The sequence below is a fragment of the Macaca mulatta genome, chromosome 1 (assembly GCF_049350105.2).
Source record: "Macaca mulatta isolate MMU2019108-1 chromosome 1, T2T-MMU8v2.0, whole genome shotgun sequence".
Classification (NCBI taxonomy): domain Eukaryota; kingdom Metazoa; phylum Chordata; class Mammalia; order Primates; family Cercopithecidae; genus Macaca; species Macaca mulatta.
Genome location: NC_133406.1, coordinates 131,466,476 through 131,484,541, shown reverse-complemented (window position 1 = coordinate 131,484,541; position 18,066 = coordinate 131,466,476). Strand labels below are relative to the sequence as shown.

General features: G+C 41.3%; 1 protein-coding gene across 1 annotated transcript in view; it reads right to left on the bottom strand.

The window, feature by feature from the left end:
* The window catches only part of AKNAD1 (AKNA domain containing 1), a 36,611-nt gene extending 20,865 nt beyond the window's left edge, over positions 1–15,746 (bottom strand). The window contains exons 1-6 of the mRNA XM_001086220.5: positions 14,633–15,746; positions 12,505–12,544; positions 11,708–11,856; positions 11,548–11,610; positions 5,725–5,858; positions 458–614 (exon numbers count right to left, since the gene is read on the bottom strand). Of these exons, the coding sequence (XP_001086220.3) occupies positions 458–614; positions 5,725–5,858; positions 11,548–11,610; positions 11,708–11,856; positions 12,505–12,544; positions 14,633–15,622 (1,533 nt within the window). The 5' untranslated portion in view covers positions 15,623–15,746. The remainder of the gene's footprint in view (positions 1–457; positions 615–5,724; positions 5,859–11,547; positions 11,611–11,707; positions 11,857–12,504; positions 12,545–14,632) is intronic.
* Positions 15,747–18,066: the final 2,320 nt, after the last annotated feature.

Genomic DNA, 18,066 nt, shown 5'->3' with positions numbered 1-18,066 from the left:
AGTGGTGGCATGGGCCTGTAATCCCAGCTACTTGGAAGGCTGAGGCAGGAGAATCACTTGAGTCTGGGAGGCAGAGGTTGGAGTGAGCTGAGATTGTGCCACCACACTCCTGCCTGGGTGAGTACAAAACTATGAAGAAAAAAAAATTATTTCTTCCAGACATGATCTATAAAAACTTTCTTATTCATCTGGAAGAAATAGCTCTTCAGTGGTTTAATGGGTTTAAACAGCATTGTTACATCCTAAACTATAAAGATGTTTCAAAAATTAACACTTGAAATGCTTCTAATCTTTAAAAGCTGGTTCCATTTAAAATAATATAATTCATGGGACTTTGGAAAGTTAAGTTTTCATGAGATATTAAAATGAAATTCAGTGAATCCATGAATTAGGAGTCTATAAATGCATAAATACCATTTTTCCTGGCACAAAATTAGGCTGTACATTGCTGTATTACCTCATTTGAGAGTGAAGAGGAGGTAGAGGCCAAGTCATCCAGGGTAACTGGAGAACTCACAGGAAGAGAAGGAGCTGAAGTATATTTGCTTTCATCCATTTTCTCTTTAACATCTTCAAGTAGCATCTCCAACTTGAAGATTTCACCTTCCACTTTTCTAAGTAAACATAAACACACAGGCATCTTCTGGGCTATGTAGTTGGCATTCTAATTAATAACGACGGTTCTTGAATACAGTACTGATTTATATTATTAATGTGGCCTGTCTTCTGGCACAAAGGATAATGGGAGCCCTCATGACTGTTCATAGTTTCTCTGACAGCCTGGGCTCTGATCTTCACCTGCTCTCCATTAGCTGCGTATCCGTGTACAAATCACTTAGCATTTCTGGGCCTCCAATGTCTCACTTATAACCTGGGATAACAATACTGTACCTTACTTATCCGGATTTGATGATTTTGAGGTCCCTTACAAGGGATTCTAAGAACTGTGATTCTATGGAAATTTACGTGAATTTAAAAAGAGGAAGAATATTAGATATCTGAATAATTTAATTAACAAGTTCTAACCCATATGAATATATGTATGTGTATATAAATATATATTTTACCCAACAAAGAGAATCCATTTTCTTCAAATCTGTTACATTTATAAAAATTTACCTTGTAACAGTCCACAAAGAAAAATTTCAAGAAAATCCAAAATATTAAAAATTATACTACCTACATTCTCTTATCACTAGACATTAACAACGAAAACATAGCCCCCCAAGAAAACCCTATTTAATTAGAAATTTTAATACCTAAATAGCTTTGGATTAAATAGGAAACAAAAATGAATATTAGGCATAACTTACAAGTCAATGACAAATGAGAGAATAACATAGGAAATCAAATGTAATGCAGTTAAAGCAGTACTCTGAGGAAAACTTCTAGTCTTAAATGCATTATTGGAAAAAAATCAACAATCAATAAACTATTTAAATCAGGAAGATAGAAAAGGGAATATAAAATAAACCGCAGAAAAGAATTCATAAAATTACTAGAAATACATGACACTTAAAATAATTTGATCAATAAAATAAAACATGTTTTTTTCCAAAATATCTATAAAACAAATCACTGGAAGTCCAAAAAACGAATAACATTAAGAATGAGAAAGGAAAAATAGGAAACATTTTAAATCAAAAGGCACTGGAAAATTCATATCAACACCATTTAAAATTTAGGTGAATTGGGCAAGTTTCTAGGATAATATAAATTATTAAAATTCACTTTAAAAAGGTAGAAAATATGAAAAGACTAATAACCAGAGAAAAATGGAAATTGTCAAAAATCTACTCCACGAAAGTCATGAAGAGTAGGATAATGGGTGAGTTCTACCAAGCCTTTTAAAAAATTTTTCAATGTCTCTAGTATGTTAATTTTTATATATTACATAGTTTAAAATGTAATTTATTACAGTTTGGAAGTATATATTTCAATATATATTTTCACAGGAGAAATTTAAATCAAGTATATGCAGGCCCCTGAAACACTTGTATAGAACCTCAGAGTTCACTAAACATAATTCTATCAAGACTTTTAAGCAACAGATGAGTCCTATGTTATTAGACTCTTCCAGAACATGAAAAGAAAAGGGAAAATTGCCCAACTCATTCTGTGGTTCAACATTAGGATATTTATTAATATATTCCACTACATTAATAGATTAAAGGAGAAAAACTAGATTTCTAAATCCCATTCGATTAAACATTTTATTAAATTAAATAACAGCAAAAGCCCTAGTTCTAAAAAGCTAGGAATAGAAGAAAACTTTCTTGATGAAGCTTATTTACTTGAATCATACCTGGGAGAATTCTCATTATTATTAGTAACATTGACGAGAATGCTGTCTTTTATGGCTCACACCGGTAATCCTGACACTTTGGGAGGCCAAGGCGTGGGAGGATCACTTGAGCCTGGGAGGTCAAGACTAGCCTGGACAACATAGGGAGACCCTGTCTCTACAAAAAAATTTTTTTATTAGCTGGGCATGGTGGCATGCACCTGTAGTCCCTGCCACTCAGGAGGCTGAGGTGAGAGGATCCCGGAGTCCAGGAGTCTGAGGTTGCAATGAGCTATGATTGTGCCACTGCATTCCAGCCTGGACAAGAGTGAGACTTGGTCTGAAAAAAAAAATGCTGTCTGTCACTGGCATTAATTATTCACTATTGTTCTGGAAAACCTAGCAAATGAAATAAAGAAAAAGAAATGAGACATATAAGAGTTGGAGAGAAAAGAAAGTACAATACAAATATTCTAGAGTAAAAAGCTTCTTAATATTTTCAGATGCTACGGATTGTCATACTTAAAAATGAACACAATCAACTAAAAATCAACAAAACACTAAGAAGAGAATTGCATAAGGTAGCCCAGTACAAGCTGAATATACAATATAGAAATATTTCCTATAATATCAATTAGAGAAAACATCTGTCAACTATACTCAGAAAAACTATAAAATGTCTAGTAATAAACTTAACAAAAAATGTGTAAAACCTACATGAAGAAAGCATGCCCCTGGACGGGAATACTCACTGCAAAGATTTCAGTTCTTCCCAACCTAACCTTTAAATTCAATACCATCCTAAGCAAAATCCTCATGAAATTTCATTAAGAAACTTGGTGAACTGATTATAAAGTTTATTAGTAAGAGGAGTGTATAAGAATAGCTAACAGAAAATTTTTTTAAAAAAGAAAGCATAAATATACACTAACCTATAATAATTTAAAACTGTGTGGATAATGTAGAAATAGAAACATAGATCCATGTGATGGAATAGAAACAGCTCTGTATACACGTGGAGGTTTTGTATCTGATATAAGGAGCTTTCTCAAACAGTGGGGAAAGCCTGCCCTAACCAATAAGTGGTGGGACAAAGATCTAAGCATGAAAAAAACAAAGTAATAATTGAATAAAATATAGGAAAATATGTTGTGATCTTGCAGGCAGAAGAGAATGAAACAGGGGACAAGGAGAGACTGAAAGTTTAAAAGAAATGAGCCTGGGGAACGGTGGCTCATGCCTGTAATCCCAGCACTTTGGGAGGCCGAGGCGGGCGGATCACTTGAGGTTAGGAGTTCAAGACCAGCCTGGCCAACCCGGTGAAACCCCGTCTCTACTAAAACTACAAAAAAAAATAGTCAGGCATGGTGGCATGCACCTTTAATCCCAGCTACTCTGGAGGCTAAGGCAGGAGAATCACTTGAACCTGGAAGGTAGAGGTTGCAGTGAACCAAGATCATGCCACTGCACTCCAACCTGGGCAACAGAGCAAGACTCCATCTCTAATAATAATAACAATAAAAGAAATGAAATGATGGAGCAACGCCTCAAGGTAGTAGAAAGGGATGGGTTCAAGGATCATGGCTAGAGAGGCTGGAGAGCAAATTAAAGAAGGGAGAGGAGGTGAAAACATGGGGATTTGGAGATGGAAGAGACATTTTTGAGGGAAGTTGTGATCTTTTCTATAAAGCGGAAGATAAGATTTCATGCTGAGACTCTCAGGGAGAAGTGGCTGATGAAGGTAGAACCCCATTTCTTGAATTCTTGGCTTCTGGTGTTAGTATGTGAAAGAGTCAAATTACTATTGGACTACATTCTGATAAGCAAGATGCATGAAATCCAAGCAAATATTTTTGCATATTACCTTGTAAAGGTAATAATGAGAAGGCTTTAATGAGAGCACAGCAGGTGATGTAAATGAAGGACTAGTCAATGAATTTGCAGAATTCTTGCCCCTCCAGAAAGCCCTCTGCATTAGCCTTTGGATTCAACACTTAGAAGGTTCTTGACATATCAGGAACCCAAGGGTTGTATAGGATTCTGTCCCTTGTCACATTATGCCTATTTGAGAACAAGAGGACCATTCGGGAGCTGATGAGTCTTTGCCTGTCCTGAGGTGGCTTTAGCTGAGATTTGGGAAAGGCTGGGTCCCTCCCTTGCCTGTGCTGAAAGCTTCTGCCATATATGGAATGTAATTGCAGTTGAAGTTCTTTTTATTTATACTCGTGCCAGGCACAGTGTGGTTGTAACTAGGATATAAATAAGACATTGAATAACTTTGGTCTTAATGTGCACAGAAGTTTGTCTTTAAAATGACTGCCCAAACAGGAGATTCTTTGGAAAATAAATATCCTTACTCTATTAATTTTAAATAGCTGAAGCATGCAGCGTTCTTTCTTCCCCTACCCCCCAAAAAAGCCTTTGGGAAAAAATCAATATTAAAACCTCATCCTTACTGTCTAATTACTCAGTATTGAAATAAAGGTAGACAGAGATTCCATTCATTTTGGAAAAGTAAAGCCATACCTTGGGGAAAAAAATACCACAGAACGCTAGGGCTGAAATGTAAACCATTAAAAAATTTGGCAACAACGATTCCATATTAAAATGCTATGAATAGAAAGGGCTGAACTTACAAATATTAAGCCTACTAAATAGTTTATTTTAATTTATACCAGGAAATTATAGGGAAAGAATCCACTCCTTGAGTCCTGGAATACAGCTTAAAATTATTTGGAATGAAGAGAGGAGAATACAGTGCCATAAAAACCACCAGTTAGAAACTTCAGTTTCGAGTGTGTGTTCAAGGTTCTAATGTGAATTAACTCAGAAATCATTTAACTTTAAGCTTTAACACTTTTCCTTTATCAGGATTTGTAGGTCCCTCACCCTGACACCCATTAACTTTACAATGACCCCCTCCTGCCCAGTGTGCCTTGGAATTATCAGTGAATGGGAAAGAGAAGGGGAAAGAGGGGGACAGAAGAGAGAACCAGGCAAGGACAATAAAGGCAGGTGTGGGGAGAGATAGATAAGAAAGGGAAAAGCTGAGAGGGAGAGGAGAGGAGGAACTTGAGAAGAGGGCCCTCTGTGGTTATCATGTGAGCCTTTCTAGGGTTTTCTTAGGCTCCTCTGGGTCTCCAAACCAATTATAATGATATCCAACAAATTGCAAAATTTTGGTACAATGCCTCTGCTCCAGGAAGCATTTGTTCATTTTGGGTGTTCCATCTGAGTCAATGTCCAGCACAGTACCTTACACTCAACAGGTCCTCCATGCTGTCTGTGGCATGGGGTGACACTTTGTTCATTGGTGACACAGTTTTTGCTGACCCTAGATCAGTGACTCTCCAAGCACTAAACCAGCAGCCACATCAGAATCCCACCTGAAGGAGATCACCTTTGACCCCTCCACCTTACACAGTTGGTCTAAACCTGACCTTTCTGGATCAAAGTCACTGACAATTGTTGATTCGTGCTTGTGGACTTGCTGCTGCAAAGTCAGATGCTTGTCCTTGGTGGCCAGAAAGTTCTGCTCCAGCAGTTCAAGGTGTCCCTGCAGTTTCTCCAGGACCTGCAGCGGTGAAGTCACTGGAATCATTCACATGCAAGTCTGTGTGTGTAATTGTTTTCCCAAAAACACAAAGCAGCCGTACCCTACAGTAGTATCAAAATGAAGCTGCCATCCTTCTCCCAGCAGCATGAATTTTTTTGTCTCAGAATCTGACATCTAAACTACAGACAAACCCAAGGGTCATCTCAGCATTCACAAACCCTCACAGCATATAGCTCAAAAATACAATTACTTCTGATTTCTCTCTCAGAACCCACTCAGAAGCCTCTGGCCTTCCTTAGTGGGACATTCATAATCCTGTATATTTGCAGAATGGTTTTTACTTACAAAGCATTTTTCCATTCCTCATCTTATTTAATCAACACATCAATGTTGTAAATGTGGTAAAGTATATTTTATTTTCCCAGTTTTACAAAGGAGGAAATTGGAGCTCTAGCAGTATGTCTGAGGGCACACATCTTAAAAAGGAACTGGAGTTACATGGCCTGGATTTCAGTCTATGGGGAGTTGGAGGATGAGATGGGGAAGGAACAGTAGGAAGATTTAGCCAGAGCTGTGAATGGGTCTCCAGACATCACCACGTGCAGCCTCAGGCAGACAAATGTTTAAACTCTGCGGGTTAGGGGCATGTTGAAGATGTATGGAGGCTTCAGTCCCACATCCCCAGTCACTAAACATTCCCTGAGCACTGCCTATGTCTGGCCCTGGGCTAGAAGTGTGAGATTGGAAAATTGCATCAGGCACAGTTCCTGGTCTCAGAGATGTTGTTCCATTGAGAAAAGAGACTGTGGCTTAGAGTACTTAGCCAAAGGCCGGGCACAGTGGCTCATGCCTATAATCCCAGCACTTTGGGAGGCTGAGGTGGGCAGATCACTTTAGGTCAGTAGTTCAGACCAGCCTGACCAACATGGTGAAACCCCATCTCTATTAAAAATACAAAAATGATACGGGCATGGTGGTGCATGCCTGTAATCCCAGCTATCCGGGAGGTTGAGGCACGAAAATCACTTGAGCCCGGGAGGCAGAGGTTGCAGTGAGCCGAGATTGCGCCACTGCACTCCAGCCTGGGCAACAGAGCAAGACTCTCTCTCTCTCTCTCTCTCTATTTTTTATATATATAATATATATAGATAATATGTATTATATATGTTATATAGATAATATATAATATATAATATATATTATATAATATATTTTATATAATATAATTATATATAATTTAATTATATAATATAATATATAATAAATAGATAGTATATTATATAGATAATATATTATCTATATAATATAATAATATATACTAAATATATAGTATATTATCTATAATATACATATTTTATATATATTACATATATACCAAAACCAGAGCTCTGGAGCACATATCTATATATGTATATATAGATAGAGAGAGAGACCTTTGCCAAGGCCCAGTGGAAGGAGTGCAACTTAAATCAGGCATAAAGGATGCTCTGGAGGGCCTGGACCAGGCAGTACCCACGAAATGGAGAGGAAGGGATGAATTGGGGAGAGGTTGCCCAGGACAGAAACATAGCTCGGTGAGGTTATAGGATCACACACAACTGGGTTCAAGTTCAGACTCTCACTTACTCATTGTATGAAGTAAACTTGAACTCTCTAAGTTTCAGTTTCTACATCTGTAAAATTAAGGTAAAACTCCTTGCCTCATATTATAAAAACTAAATGAGATCATGTGCATTGTGCCAGGACTATAGTACATACTTGACAGATTATTAATTCTTCTTCTTATTTTTTTTTTACTTAAGACAAAGTCTCACTCTGTCACTCAGGCTGGAGTACAGTGGTGCGATCTTGGCTCACTGTAACCTCTGCCTCCCAGGTTCAGGCAATTCTCCTGCCTCAGCCTCCCAAGTAACTGAGATTACAGGCACGCACCACCATTCCCGGCTAATTTTTGTATTTTTAGTAGAGATGGGGTTTCACCATGTTGGCCAGGCTGGTCCCAAACTTCTGACCTCAGGTGATCCACCTGCCTTGGCCTCCCAAAGTGCTGGGATTACAGGCTGGAGCCACCACTCCCAGCCAATTCTTATTAATATTAAAAATGAATAAACAAGAGTTTGGAAACACATTGGCTAAAGGGTGTATAAAAAACAGCAGGCGTGGCAGATGTTTTACATTTCTCCCCAGGTTCATCCTCTGTCTTTCTCTGTGCTGACCTTTCATGGACTGCACCACAGGCTCCCCTGGGCCCTGGCTTTGGTTGGTTTTAGTCAATGGAAGGCAACAGCAGGAGAGAGGTGTTGGAGGATGAGATGGGAGAATTTTCTTCCTCCCTGTGCCGTCATGGAGTTGACTCTGTCCCTCCACCAAAAGCCACAGGGCTTGTCAGCTAGTCCCACAGTGATAGCTGCTCTCTTTAGGCTCCAGGACCTGCTTTTCCTCTGCCCCTTCAGGTCAAAGGGGAGCTCCCCACGGGTCCTTCCAGGAGATGCTTTTCCATCCCTTATTCGTTTCCCTTAGCCTTGCCCACACAGTTGTAAAATAATTCCTTTGTTAAACTCTCCTCGGTTGCACCATTTAAGTAACCATCTGGTCCCTGCTAGAACACTGACACTGTAAATCTCACAGACAACGCTTGAGTTTGTAAGCTTGGGAAGTGAGAAGAAGGTGGTAGACCTGACTAAACTGAGGAATTTGGAAAGGCTAACAGGCTCCAAGATACCGATGTTGGACAAGGTAGAGTTTGCAGTGAGGGTGCGATATCCGAAGTGAGGATAGACACAAACATTTGGAACTATAGATGAGAAGTCAGGACGAGTAATTTAGGAACTGGAAGCCTGAAAATGGCAGCTGAGGCCCTGAGGGGGAATTAGGTGTTCAAGGGAAAGAGGGTAATGAGAAAAGAGATAAAAGCTAATCATGAATTATAATTCAGGATCTTGGAATTTAAATTGCGTTATGTTGCAGAAGATAGGGCACAATTTTCTCGACAGAAATGTGCCTCACTGAGTTCTCATAACAACTCTGAAAGGGAAGACGTGCTGTAACATGTCTACAGTTGTGTAACCAATAAGTAGGGGCGCGACACCCGCTCCAAAATCCAAATGCTTTCTGCTGCGTGGTGCTGCTCAGGCTGAGGCGGCTGCTTGTCGCCCTGTCTGGCTTCTTTCAAGACTGAACCACCTGGGCCCGGAAGTCCCAGACCACAGGCTGATACTGTCAGGAGCCACCTTTACTCTCCTCTCAGTCAGCAGGGATCCCCACATACCCGATAACGTCAGGAAGAAACCTCCCGCATCCAGGCTTCCGAAGGCTCCTGACCGAACCAGTTCTTTCTGCTTTGCTCGGCCCTTTAAAATTCTGCGTTCTTCCAATTCCTGAAATCCTAGCTTTCTGGAGATCTTGTTTATCTGTTGTTTCTTTCATAATCCCTGCAATCTGGCTTCCAGATCCACCACTTCATTCAAAACCAGGCTTGCCAAGGACCCTTATAACCTCTTGATTGCCAAATCCAATGCACTTCTTATTTGAGCCCACTCCCCTCTCCTGCAAACCCTCTTTTCTCCTGGCTTCTTCGCCTCTGCTCCTCCCCAGCTGCCGTTTCCCTGGAGTCTCCCCTGGGCCCTCTTCACTTCTCACTCTGTGTATTTTGCCTGGCCCGTCTCATCCACTCCAGGATCAACCCACAACTATCCCCAAATCTACATTGTTCATCCAAACAGTGGTCTACCCGCCTACTGGACCTCTCTACTTAGATGTCCCAAAGGTAGCTCAAACTCAAAATGCCCCAAACTAAACTTGATGTCTTGCCTCCTGCTTGCCTTCCATACCTGTTTGAAACGGGATCCTCTACTTTTATTCCTGACCTTGGCTACCCAAGCCAGAAATCTGGAGCTCGTCCAAGCCTCTTCCCTTGCTCTATTCAGCCCTTTCCATCTGCCACCATTTCCCTAAACCCCCAGATTTGTCCCCATCTCCATCCTCATTGCCAGCTTTGGTTCAGGCCCTCCTGACTTGTTACCTGGATTCTGGCTTCCTAACCAATCTCTGTGCCTTCAGCCTTGCCCCCATGGTGCTTCCCATTTGTCAGCTTGAAAACCTTCAATGCGGCTGGGCGCAGTGGCTCACGCCTGTAATCCCAGCACTTTGGGAGACCGAGGCAGTGGGAGACTGAGGCAGGTGGATCACCCTGAAGCCAGCAGTTCAAGACCAGCCCAACCAACATGGTGAAACCCCGTCTCTACTAAAAATACAAAAATTAGCCAGGCATGGTGGCGCACACCTGTAACCCCAGCTACTTGGGAGCCTGAGGCAGGAGAATCACTTGAACTTGGGGAGTGGAGGTTGCAGTGAACTGAGATCATGCCACTGCACTGTAGCATGGGTGACAGAATGAGACCCTGTCTCAAAAACAAACAAACAAACAAAACAAAAGCTTCAACGTTGCCCAATTACTCAGCCTCAGGCATGGCTTACAGGCCTTCATGATGTACCCCTGTCCACCTGTTCCATCTCCTCCCCCACGCCTGTGTCATCACATGCTCCCCAGTGCCGTATGGTAAATCACAGGGCCCACAGCTCCTCACGCTGGCAGCACTTCCTCACCCCTGTGCCACTGCACCTGCTGTTTCCTTTTTCTAGAATACTCCTTGATCTCCTTCTGCTAAGCTCATCCCTATTCCTCCTGCAACACCCAGCTCAGAAGTGACTTCCAGGAAGCCTTCCAAATGTCCCCTCACTGGCAAAGGTGAGGCTCTTCCAGGCTGCCATTAGCATTCTCTGTAACATTTCTCCAGCTGCATTTTAGCTGCCTGTTTACCAGTCCACTGTTCCTAAGAGACTATAAGCCACTTGAAAAAGGAATTGTTTATTCATCTTGAATTCCTAGTGCCAGGTACAGGGTCTGGGACATACAAAATGCCTGATAAATGTTTGTTGAATGAATGAGTTAATTAACATGATGAATGAGAAAATAATCAACTTTGTCTTTTAGCATTTGGATCCCCTGGTTTTTGTCCATGCTGCTGGGTTTCTGAAGCACAGCCCTCCCTAAACCTTGCTTGTGCCTACATCAGAACTTCTGAACTTATCCCTTGTTGATGAGCGGATGGCCTCAACTACATCTTCAACGTCAGCGTATTTCTGGTTCTCCTGGCCTTACCTTTCACCCCATTGCTCCACCCCACTTCCCATGATCCTGGCACTGACAACAAGACTGCTGTGGTGATGACGTAAATTAATGGTTTGATTCAATGCAGCAACTAGCAAGGATGTGAAAGTAAAAGATTTTGATCTGAAAAACATTGCTTCAAGGTTGATTTTATGAGTATTCAAAGTCATATTTAATTTCCAGGCAATGGCAATTTTTATAACCTGAATCCACCAGTACCCATCAACTGTGGACAGGCCCACCCTTTATAACTGATTACAGGTTCTCCTCTTGAAACTCCCATGGTGTCAGATTAATTATGAGTAACTGGCAAGGAGTAACAGCCATAAGTAATAGATCCCCTGAGAAGGAAAGAGGGCTAAATAGAGAAACAGAATGCTAAGCTCTTTTAGCCCCCATAAACAAAGATGGTTTAATCTTTAGCAAAACATTTCCACTCCTGCCACTGTAGAGAAAACATGGCACTATAAAGTTATTTGTCTTTATCCAAGCCAAATTCTCTAATCAAGATTTTAAAAACAGGATAAAATTCATTACCAGCTTCTTGTCTTGCAAATGATAAGGAGACTCCTGTTTTATTCTTTTGGAAAATTCTTGTACCTGCAGTGAAAAAATTACAGTCTCTCATTAATGGCATGGTGTCTCATATATGAATTTGGTTACTGATACTGTTTATAACAAGCTTTAAAAGTATTACTTTAGTCTTCAGTTGATCAGTCTGTTCTTTTAACTTCTGACACATCTGTTTCCCTTGGGATATCTTCTGAAATATGTAAGAAGAGCTTGAGGAAGTTCCTTTCTGAGAGGTTGGTGACAACTTAGAGAGACTTGCCTCAGATTCTATGCCTATACAAGAAAGAATACATTTGGGCTACCATTCATCTCAGCTTATCACAGTTTTATTAAGTACTGAAAACAGAAAGTTGTTGCAGTCACCACAACTTACTATTTAAAAAAAATTTTTTTTTCAAAATATATATCTAAGCCAGGCACAGTGGCTCACACCTGTAATCCCAGCACTTTGGGAGGCCAAGGCAGGAGGATCACTTGAAGCCAGGAGTTCAAGACCACCCTCGGCAACAAAGTGAGACCCCAACTCTACCAAAAAAAATAAAATTATCTCGGTGTGGTGGCATGCACCTGTAATCCCAGCTACTCGGGAGGATGAGGTGGGAGGATCATTTGAGCCCAAGAGGTCGAGGCTGCAGTGAGCCAAGATTGTGCCGCTGTACTCCAGCCTGGGCGACAGAGTGAGACCCTGTCTCAAAAAGACAAAAACAAAACACACAAAATACATATATACATATGTATACATATGTGTGTGTATATATGTATACATATGTGTGTATATATGTATACATATGTGTGTATATATGTATACATATGTGTTTGCATATATATGTATATATGTGTGTATATATATACACAGATATATATATATATATATATATATATATATCTGTCTCTCTCAAAGAAGTTTTAAAACATTAGTACCTGTGAGAAGTTCTTGGTGGATATGTACTGTGGGCTCCATCTGCACAATTAAAGAGTAAGAAAACATTACTGTCGATATTGATCAATGACACCACTATTCAGAATGACCCAACATGTTCTGTCATCGTAGAGGCAGCCCAGGTTTGTAGTGAAGAGCTGGGACCATGATGCCAAGGTTGAATTCCACTCTGACACTTACTTGCTGGGCATCCCAAGTAGTTGTCTCATCACTTATACGCCTGCAATTCCTTGGCAGGAAAATGGGGATATTAAGTGAACCTACCTCAGGCGGTTGTTATGAGGATGAAATGTTAAATATCTACCATAGTATCAGGCAGGTGGTAAGCATTTAACAATACATGTTATTTGTTATCACCATTGTGTTTGATACTAGTATGTGAAATGCTGAACTGTTTCTCCTAAAACTAGACCATAAGCTTCGTAAGGGTAGGGACCATTGCTAGTCTTGTCACCAGCTCTGTTGCTGGTGCTCTCACTAACACAAAACACATGGTAGCCACACTCTAGAGAATAACAGAGGATGTATTAAGTTCCAAACTGTGTGTCAAGACAGTGATGGCTTTCTGCCCACCACAGGCTAATTGAACAGTTTAAATTCCAGAGTGATTCACCTTGGGGGGTCTTCCCTTTGTTCCCAACAGATAAAGCTCAGAAATATGCTAGTGCCAGACAGTTGGTCAAAATAGACTATGGTCTTTCTAGATATCCCAACTGTATGATGGATATGAAACCTGCAGGGTCCAATTCTCCAATCTGAATTGACAGGACCGGAAAAAATCAGATACCTGACCTTGAACCCGCATACCAGAGGGAGATGAGACTGATATCCATCTGCTCCTGCTAACCACAGGGCACTGAGAACTGGACACAACGAGGATGTTCTCCTGCAAGCAGAACAAGGAACCCCGACACTTCCCAATATCACGGGGGTGCAGGTTTCTGTCAGACTTAGAGAGCATCCCAGTCATGGCCAGGTGGGCTGTTGGCTCAGGTTTGGATGCTCAAACTCCCCAAAGCATTCAGTTGAAAGAGAGGGGAGCTGAAGCATGAAAATGGAAATGGAAATTTAAAAAAGAAAAGAGAAAAATTACTTCCAAGGTTAGGTTATAGAAAAAAAGAGAGAGAGAATGGAAATGGAAACAGGCAGTGTAGTTCAGTCCAGGACATTTTCATATAAGGCTCAAAAGACAGATCATGCACTGTAGGAAAAGTGCCAGAGAACTAAAATGTTTATTTTGATTGTTAATATGGATTTACCTTACTATTGGGCCTCAATAGTCAATGAGATCCTGAGCCTCAGCATGTTGGGAAGTTGATGGGGGAGTGTGAGAAGATGGGGTAAGGGAAAGGGGGAAATAGCATAAATTAAGCATTAACAAAGTTTTGTACCAAATGATTACCAAGATAACAAGCTTGAAATCCATTACTAACGATCTTAATTCCATTCAACTTAGCATTAAGAACTAAGGGCATAATGTACATAAGACACGAGGCCCGGCCTCTGGGGGAAGTTAGGCAATGGAAAGGCAAAGATAAGGTTGCTGCCCTCCAGAGCCTTAGAATCTAGTGAAGGAAGCAGATGCTTCTGCTATTATGATCCAAAGCAGGCTGAGATACACACTCTGATGGAAGGACTAAACAAACAAGTGTGGAAAAGATTGTGACTTGGGAGACCTGAAAAGTTATGTGGCCCAAGGGAGAATTGAAGGAGGCCATGAAAACAAGCAGGTCTTTGGTAAGTCAAGATGGGATGTGCCATGCAATGCAGGAAGTCAGAGAGCTCAGGGCCTGGGAAGAGGTTCTGGACCAGCCAGGCAACTGCAGATGACTCCTGAAGGAGGGCAGCTAAGTTTAAGTGAGGAGAGCCAAATTCTGGCTTGCGGAATTTGGATTTTATTCTCTTATATGTGTTTGTCAGCATGGCCCCTGATGCTTCTCATGAGGACCCTGAGAGTCTGAGTGGCCACGTCACTCACCCACGGTGACCCAGGGTGCTGAATGAAACCTTGGAACCAGAACCAAGCTCTATTCACCCTCCAAAAACCCACACTGAAAGAGATGAGCAGTGATCCCAATTAATGTATTTACAGGAGACCATTTCATTTACCTGGATTTGTTGTGAAGGTTCAGTGATTTCCCCTTTCTGCTCTTGATGTTGTTTTTCAACACAGTTTGACTCAGGCATGGTTTCTAAAATATCTTGCACAACAGCGGGTTTCTCTCTCAACTTAGAAAAGCTGGCTTGTTTAGCTATTGCAAGTGGTTTATTAATTATGTTGTTTTTAGGATTTTTCACTTCGGGAGCAATCTTAGAGAAATCAGGGAGCTGGTAATGAACTTGACCTTGGCCATATTTGAACCTGTTGCCCGAACTTGCTTTTTCAGTATGCTGTTTCTGGGGTGCTTGCCCTTGATAACTGTTTTGTTTATCACCTGGACCCTTGGTTTTAGTTAGAATATTTACATTTTCTTGATGGCTGCTATCTCCAGCAGCCACTGTCTCTTCTAAATCAGAGGTATTTTCTTCTGTCATGGTGGGAGAACCAGGTGTATTGCTGTTTTCACCATCCTTTTTGGGGTTAAGTTGGTCAGTGAGTTCTAGGGTTTGTTCTTTTGGCCAAGAATTCTTATTACAACATGAAATAATACTTTTAATAATAGCTTCCTCTTCAAAACTGTCGGCATTTGAGATCTCTGGGAGGGTTTCACAATCAATGCCTTGACCTCGTAAGAATGGCTCTTTGGAAAGATGATGAAGTAAAATATCAGAAATGCTTGACTTAGAAGCATCTCCTTCATTTGCTGGAATATGAAGAGCTGCAGTGCATTGTTTCTCTTTCTCATCTTTTTTGTTGGCAGCATTTTCAGTAGTTTTACCCAGGGGCATGGTCATAGCTGTATTTCCACAAGTCTCATTATGCATAGCCTTCTCTTGAGGGTCATCTGCTATGAAAATAATTTGACTTGAGACTTCAAAGGCATCATTTTTTGAGGTAAAACTGTAATCATTGCATATCTTAATCGGAGAGAGGTCCCCATCATAAGGCAAATCCTCCTGCTTATAAGTCGTGTCTTCTGAAAAGTCAGCCTCATCCATGTGTGTGCAGCCCGATCTCTCTCGTCCTCTGCCGCCTGAGCTGGCTGCTGTCAATTGTAACAATAGCTCTGGTTCTCACTGACTGTCTTCACTGTGCGCTATTCTGTGTGAAATGAGAACAGCCTCATTGTTAAATATATTGGAATAATGTATACAACTATGCCAGAACAAAGTGGATGTTTTTTAATTAGAAAAACTCAGTTACAAACAGGAAGGCAGAAAGCTCAGCCACAAGCTGACCCATCCTCAATCCACACTATCTTAACACAATCAGTAGTATCAAAGCAAGGAATGGGGAAAAAAAAAAAAAAAGGAGAGTGTTACATTTTTCATCTATTAAATTTTGAGAGAGACATGAGTCTACAGTTAATGGCCAAATATTTATCAACCTCAGTTAGGAGATACTATTTGGAGTTTATTCTCCCAAAGTAGGAACTTGGGATGCAAGTAAAGGATTGATTTTTTTTTTTTTAACTACCAGAGCCACGCCTTGTCCACATGTCACTGACAGTCTTCTAAGCCGTATGGCGCTGGAAGCCGGCCTAGCTCACATGTAACACCCATCTTCTCCATTCTGGTGCTTTTTCACCTGTCCCTCCAGACCTTCTGGTCCCCTTCTGACTTTCCCTTGCATGTCTGAGAAGGGCAGAGAAGGACTTACAGAAATATGACCAAAGGGTCAGGCGTGGTGCCTCACACCTGTAATCCCAGCACTTTGGGAGGCCGAGGCAAGCGGATCACCTGAGGTCAGGAGTTCAAGACCAGCTTGGCCACCATGGTGAAACTCTGTCTGTACTAAAAATACAAAAAGTTAGTTGGGTGTAGTGGCGCACACCTGTAGTCCCAGCTACTCGGGAGGCTGAGGCAGGAGAATTGCTTGAATCTGAGAGGCAGAGGTTGCAGTGAGCCAAGATCAAGCCACTGCACTCCAGCCTGGGTGACAGAGAGAGACTCTGTCTCAAAAAAAAGAAAAAAAAAAGAAATGTGACCAAGGGACAAATAGGCTTTCAGACACCTGGAGGCCAGTCTGCAGCCAAATGTCCCTTTTCTAATTTGGACTCAGGCAGGAACCTAGTCAGAGAGGCTGCCTTCCCTGAACCACTGCCAGCCACCACAGCCCACGCGGCAGTCTGGTGGTACCAGAGTCTTTGGGGATATTCCTGAAAATGGCTGGAGTAAAACCAGCTGCCATTTGGCATGAGTTCTATTTTCTCTTCTTTAAACAAAATTCAAAGCACCCATTCAGATATCTCTTCCTGATTTGTGAACTTTTGGGATGATTCCTCAGAAATAGTAAAATTATCTCAAGTTTTAGGTGGAGTAACTGAGGTTCCCTCTCCCCTGGGGCACCAGCCTGGGGTGGCCACAGCCGCTGGCAGCCTCCCTTGCCCATACAATGATTAGGTTGGGTGAGCAGATCTCTGAGGTTCTCTCTCCAGCCAAATTTTTAGGAGTCTATAAACTGGTGATTTATTAGGTAACCTCAAAAGCTAAAATCATATGTTTGACCAAAATAAATGTTTTTTGAACTAAGTCGTCCAAGAAAAAAAGGAGTACAAACTAAATGTGGTAGAAACATCTGCGAGACATTGTACAAAAATCTTAATTTATAGACACATGCCAATGTTAGAGAATCCAAATTAAACAGATGCTCTGTTTAGACAGGTGGAGAGAAAGGAGAATATCACTGCAGGATTATTTAAAATCATTTAAAGAGGGTAATATTTAGTATAAAGTGAGGCACATCTTCGTGAAAAGAATTACAGGCTACTCTAACCCAAGTTGAAGAACAAGGGAAAAGGCTTCCCAAGAAAGTGAAAGGCACAGTGGGAAAGCAGAAGCAGAGAGGCATGGATGTGAATTCTCTGGCTTCTCTACTTTCTAGCTGTGTGTCATCTGGCAAGTTATTTAACTCTTGTGAGTCTCGGTTGGTTGCCTTTTCTGAGAAATAGGACCAGCAATACCTGAGATAAGGCACGTAAAGTACTCGGCATAGGGCTTGGCACAGAGTGAGAATTCCATACATTGTTGTTGAAAAATGAAAACACAAAACCAGTCTCAGTATTGGAATACTGAAGAATGCCCAGGTCCAGGGGTGAGGCACTCCTTATCTGTGGGGATATTTAAAGGATAAAGGAAGGAATTGCATATGTAAAACATAATCTCGGCCAAGAAAGGTGGCTCATGCCTGTAATCCCAGCACTTTGGATGGCCGAGGCAGGTGGATCACAAGGTCAAGAGATCGAGACCATCCTGGCCAACATGGTGAAACCCTGTCTCTACTAAAAATACAAAAAATTAGCTGGGCGTGGTGGTGCACCCTGTAGTCCCAGATACTCAGGCTGAGGCAGGAGAATCACTTGAACCCAGGAGGTGGAGGTTGCAGTGAACCAAGATCACACCACTGTACTCCAGCCTGGTGACAGAGTGAGACTCCATCTCAA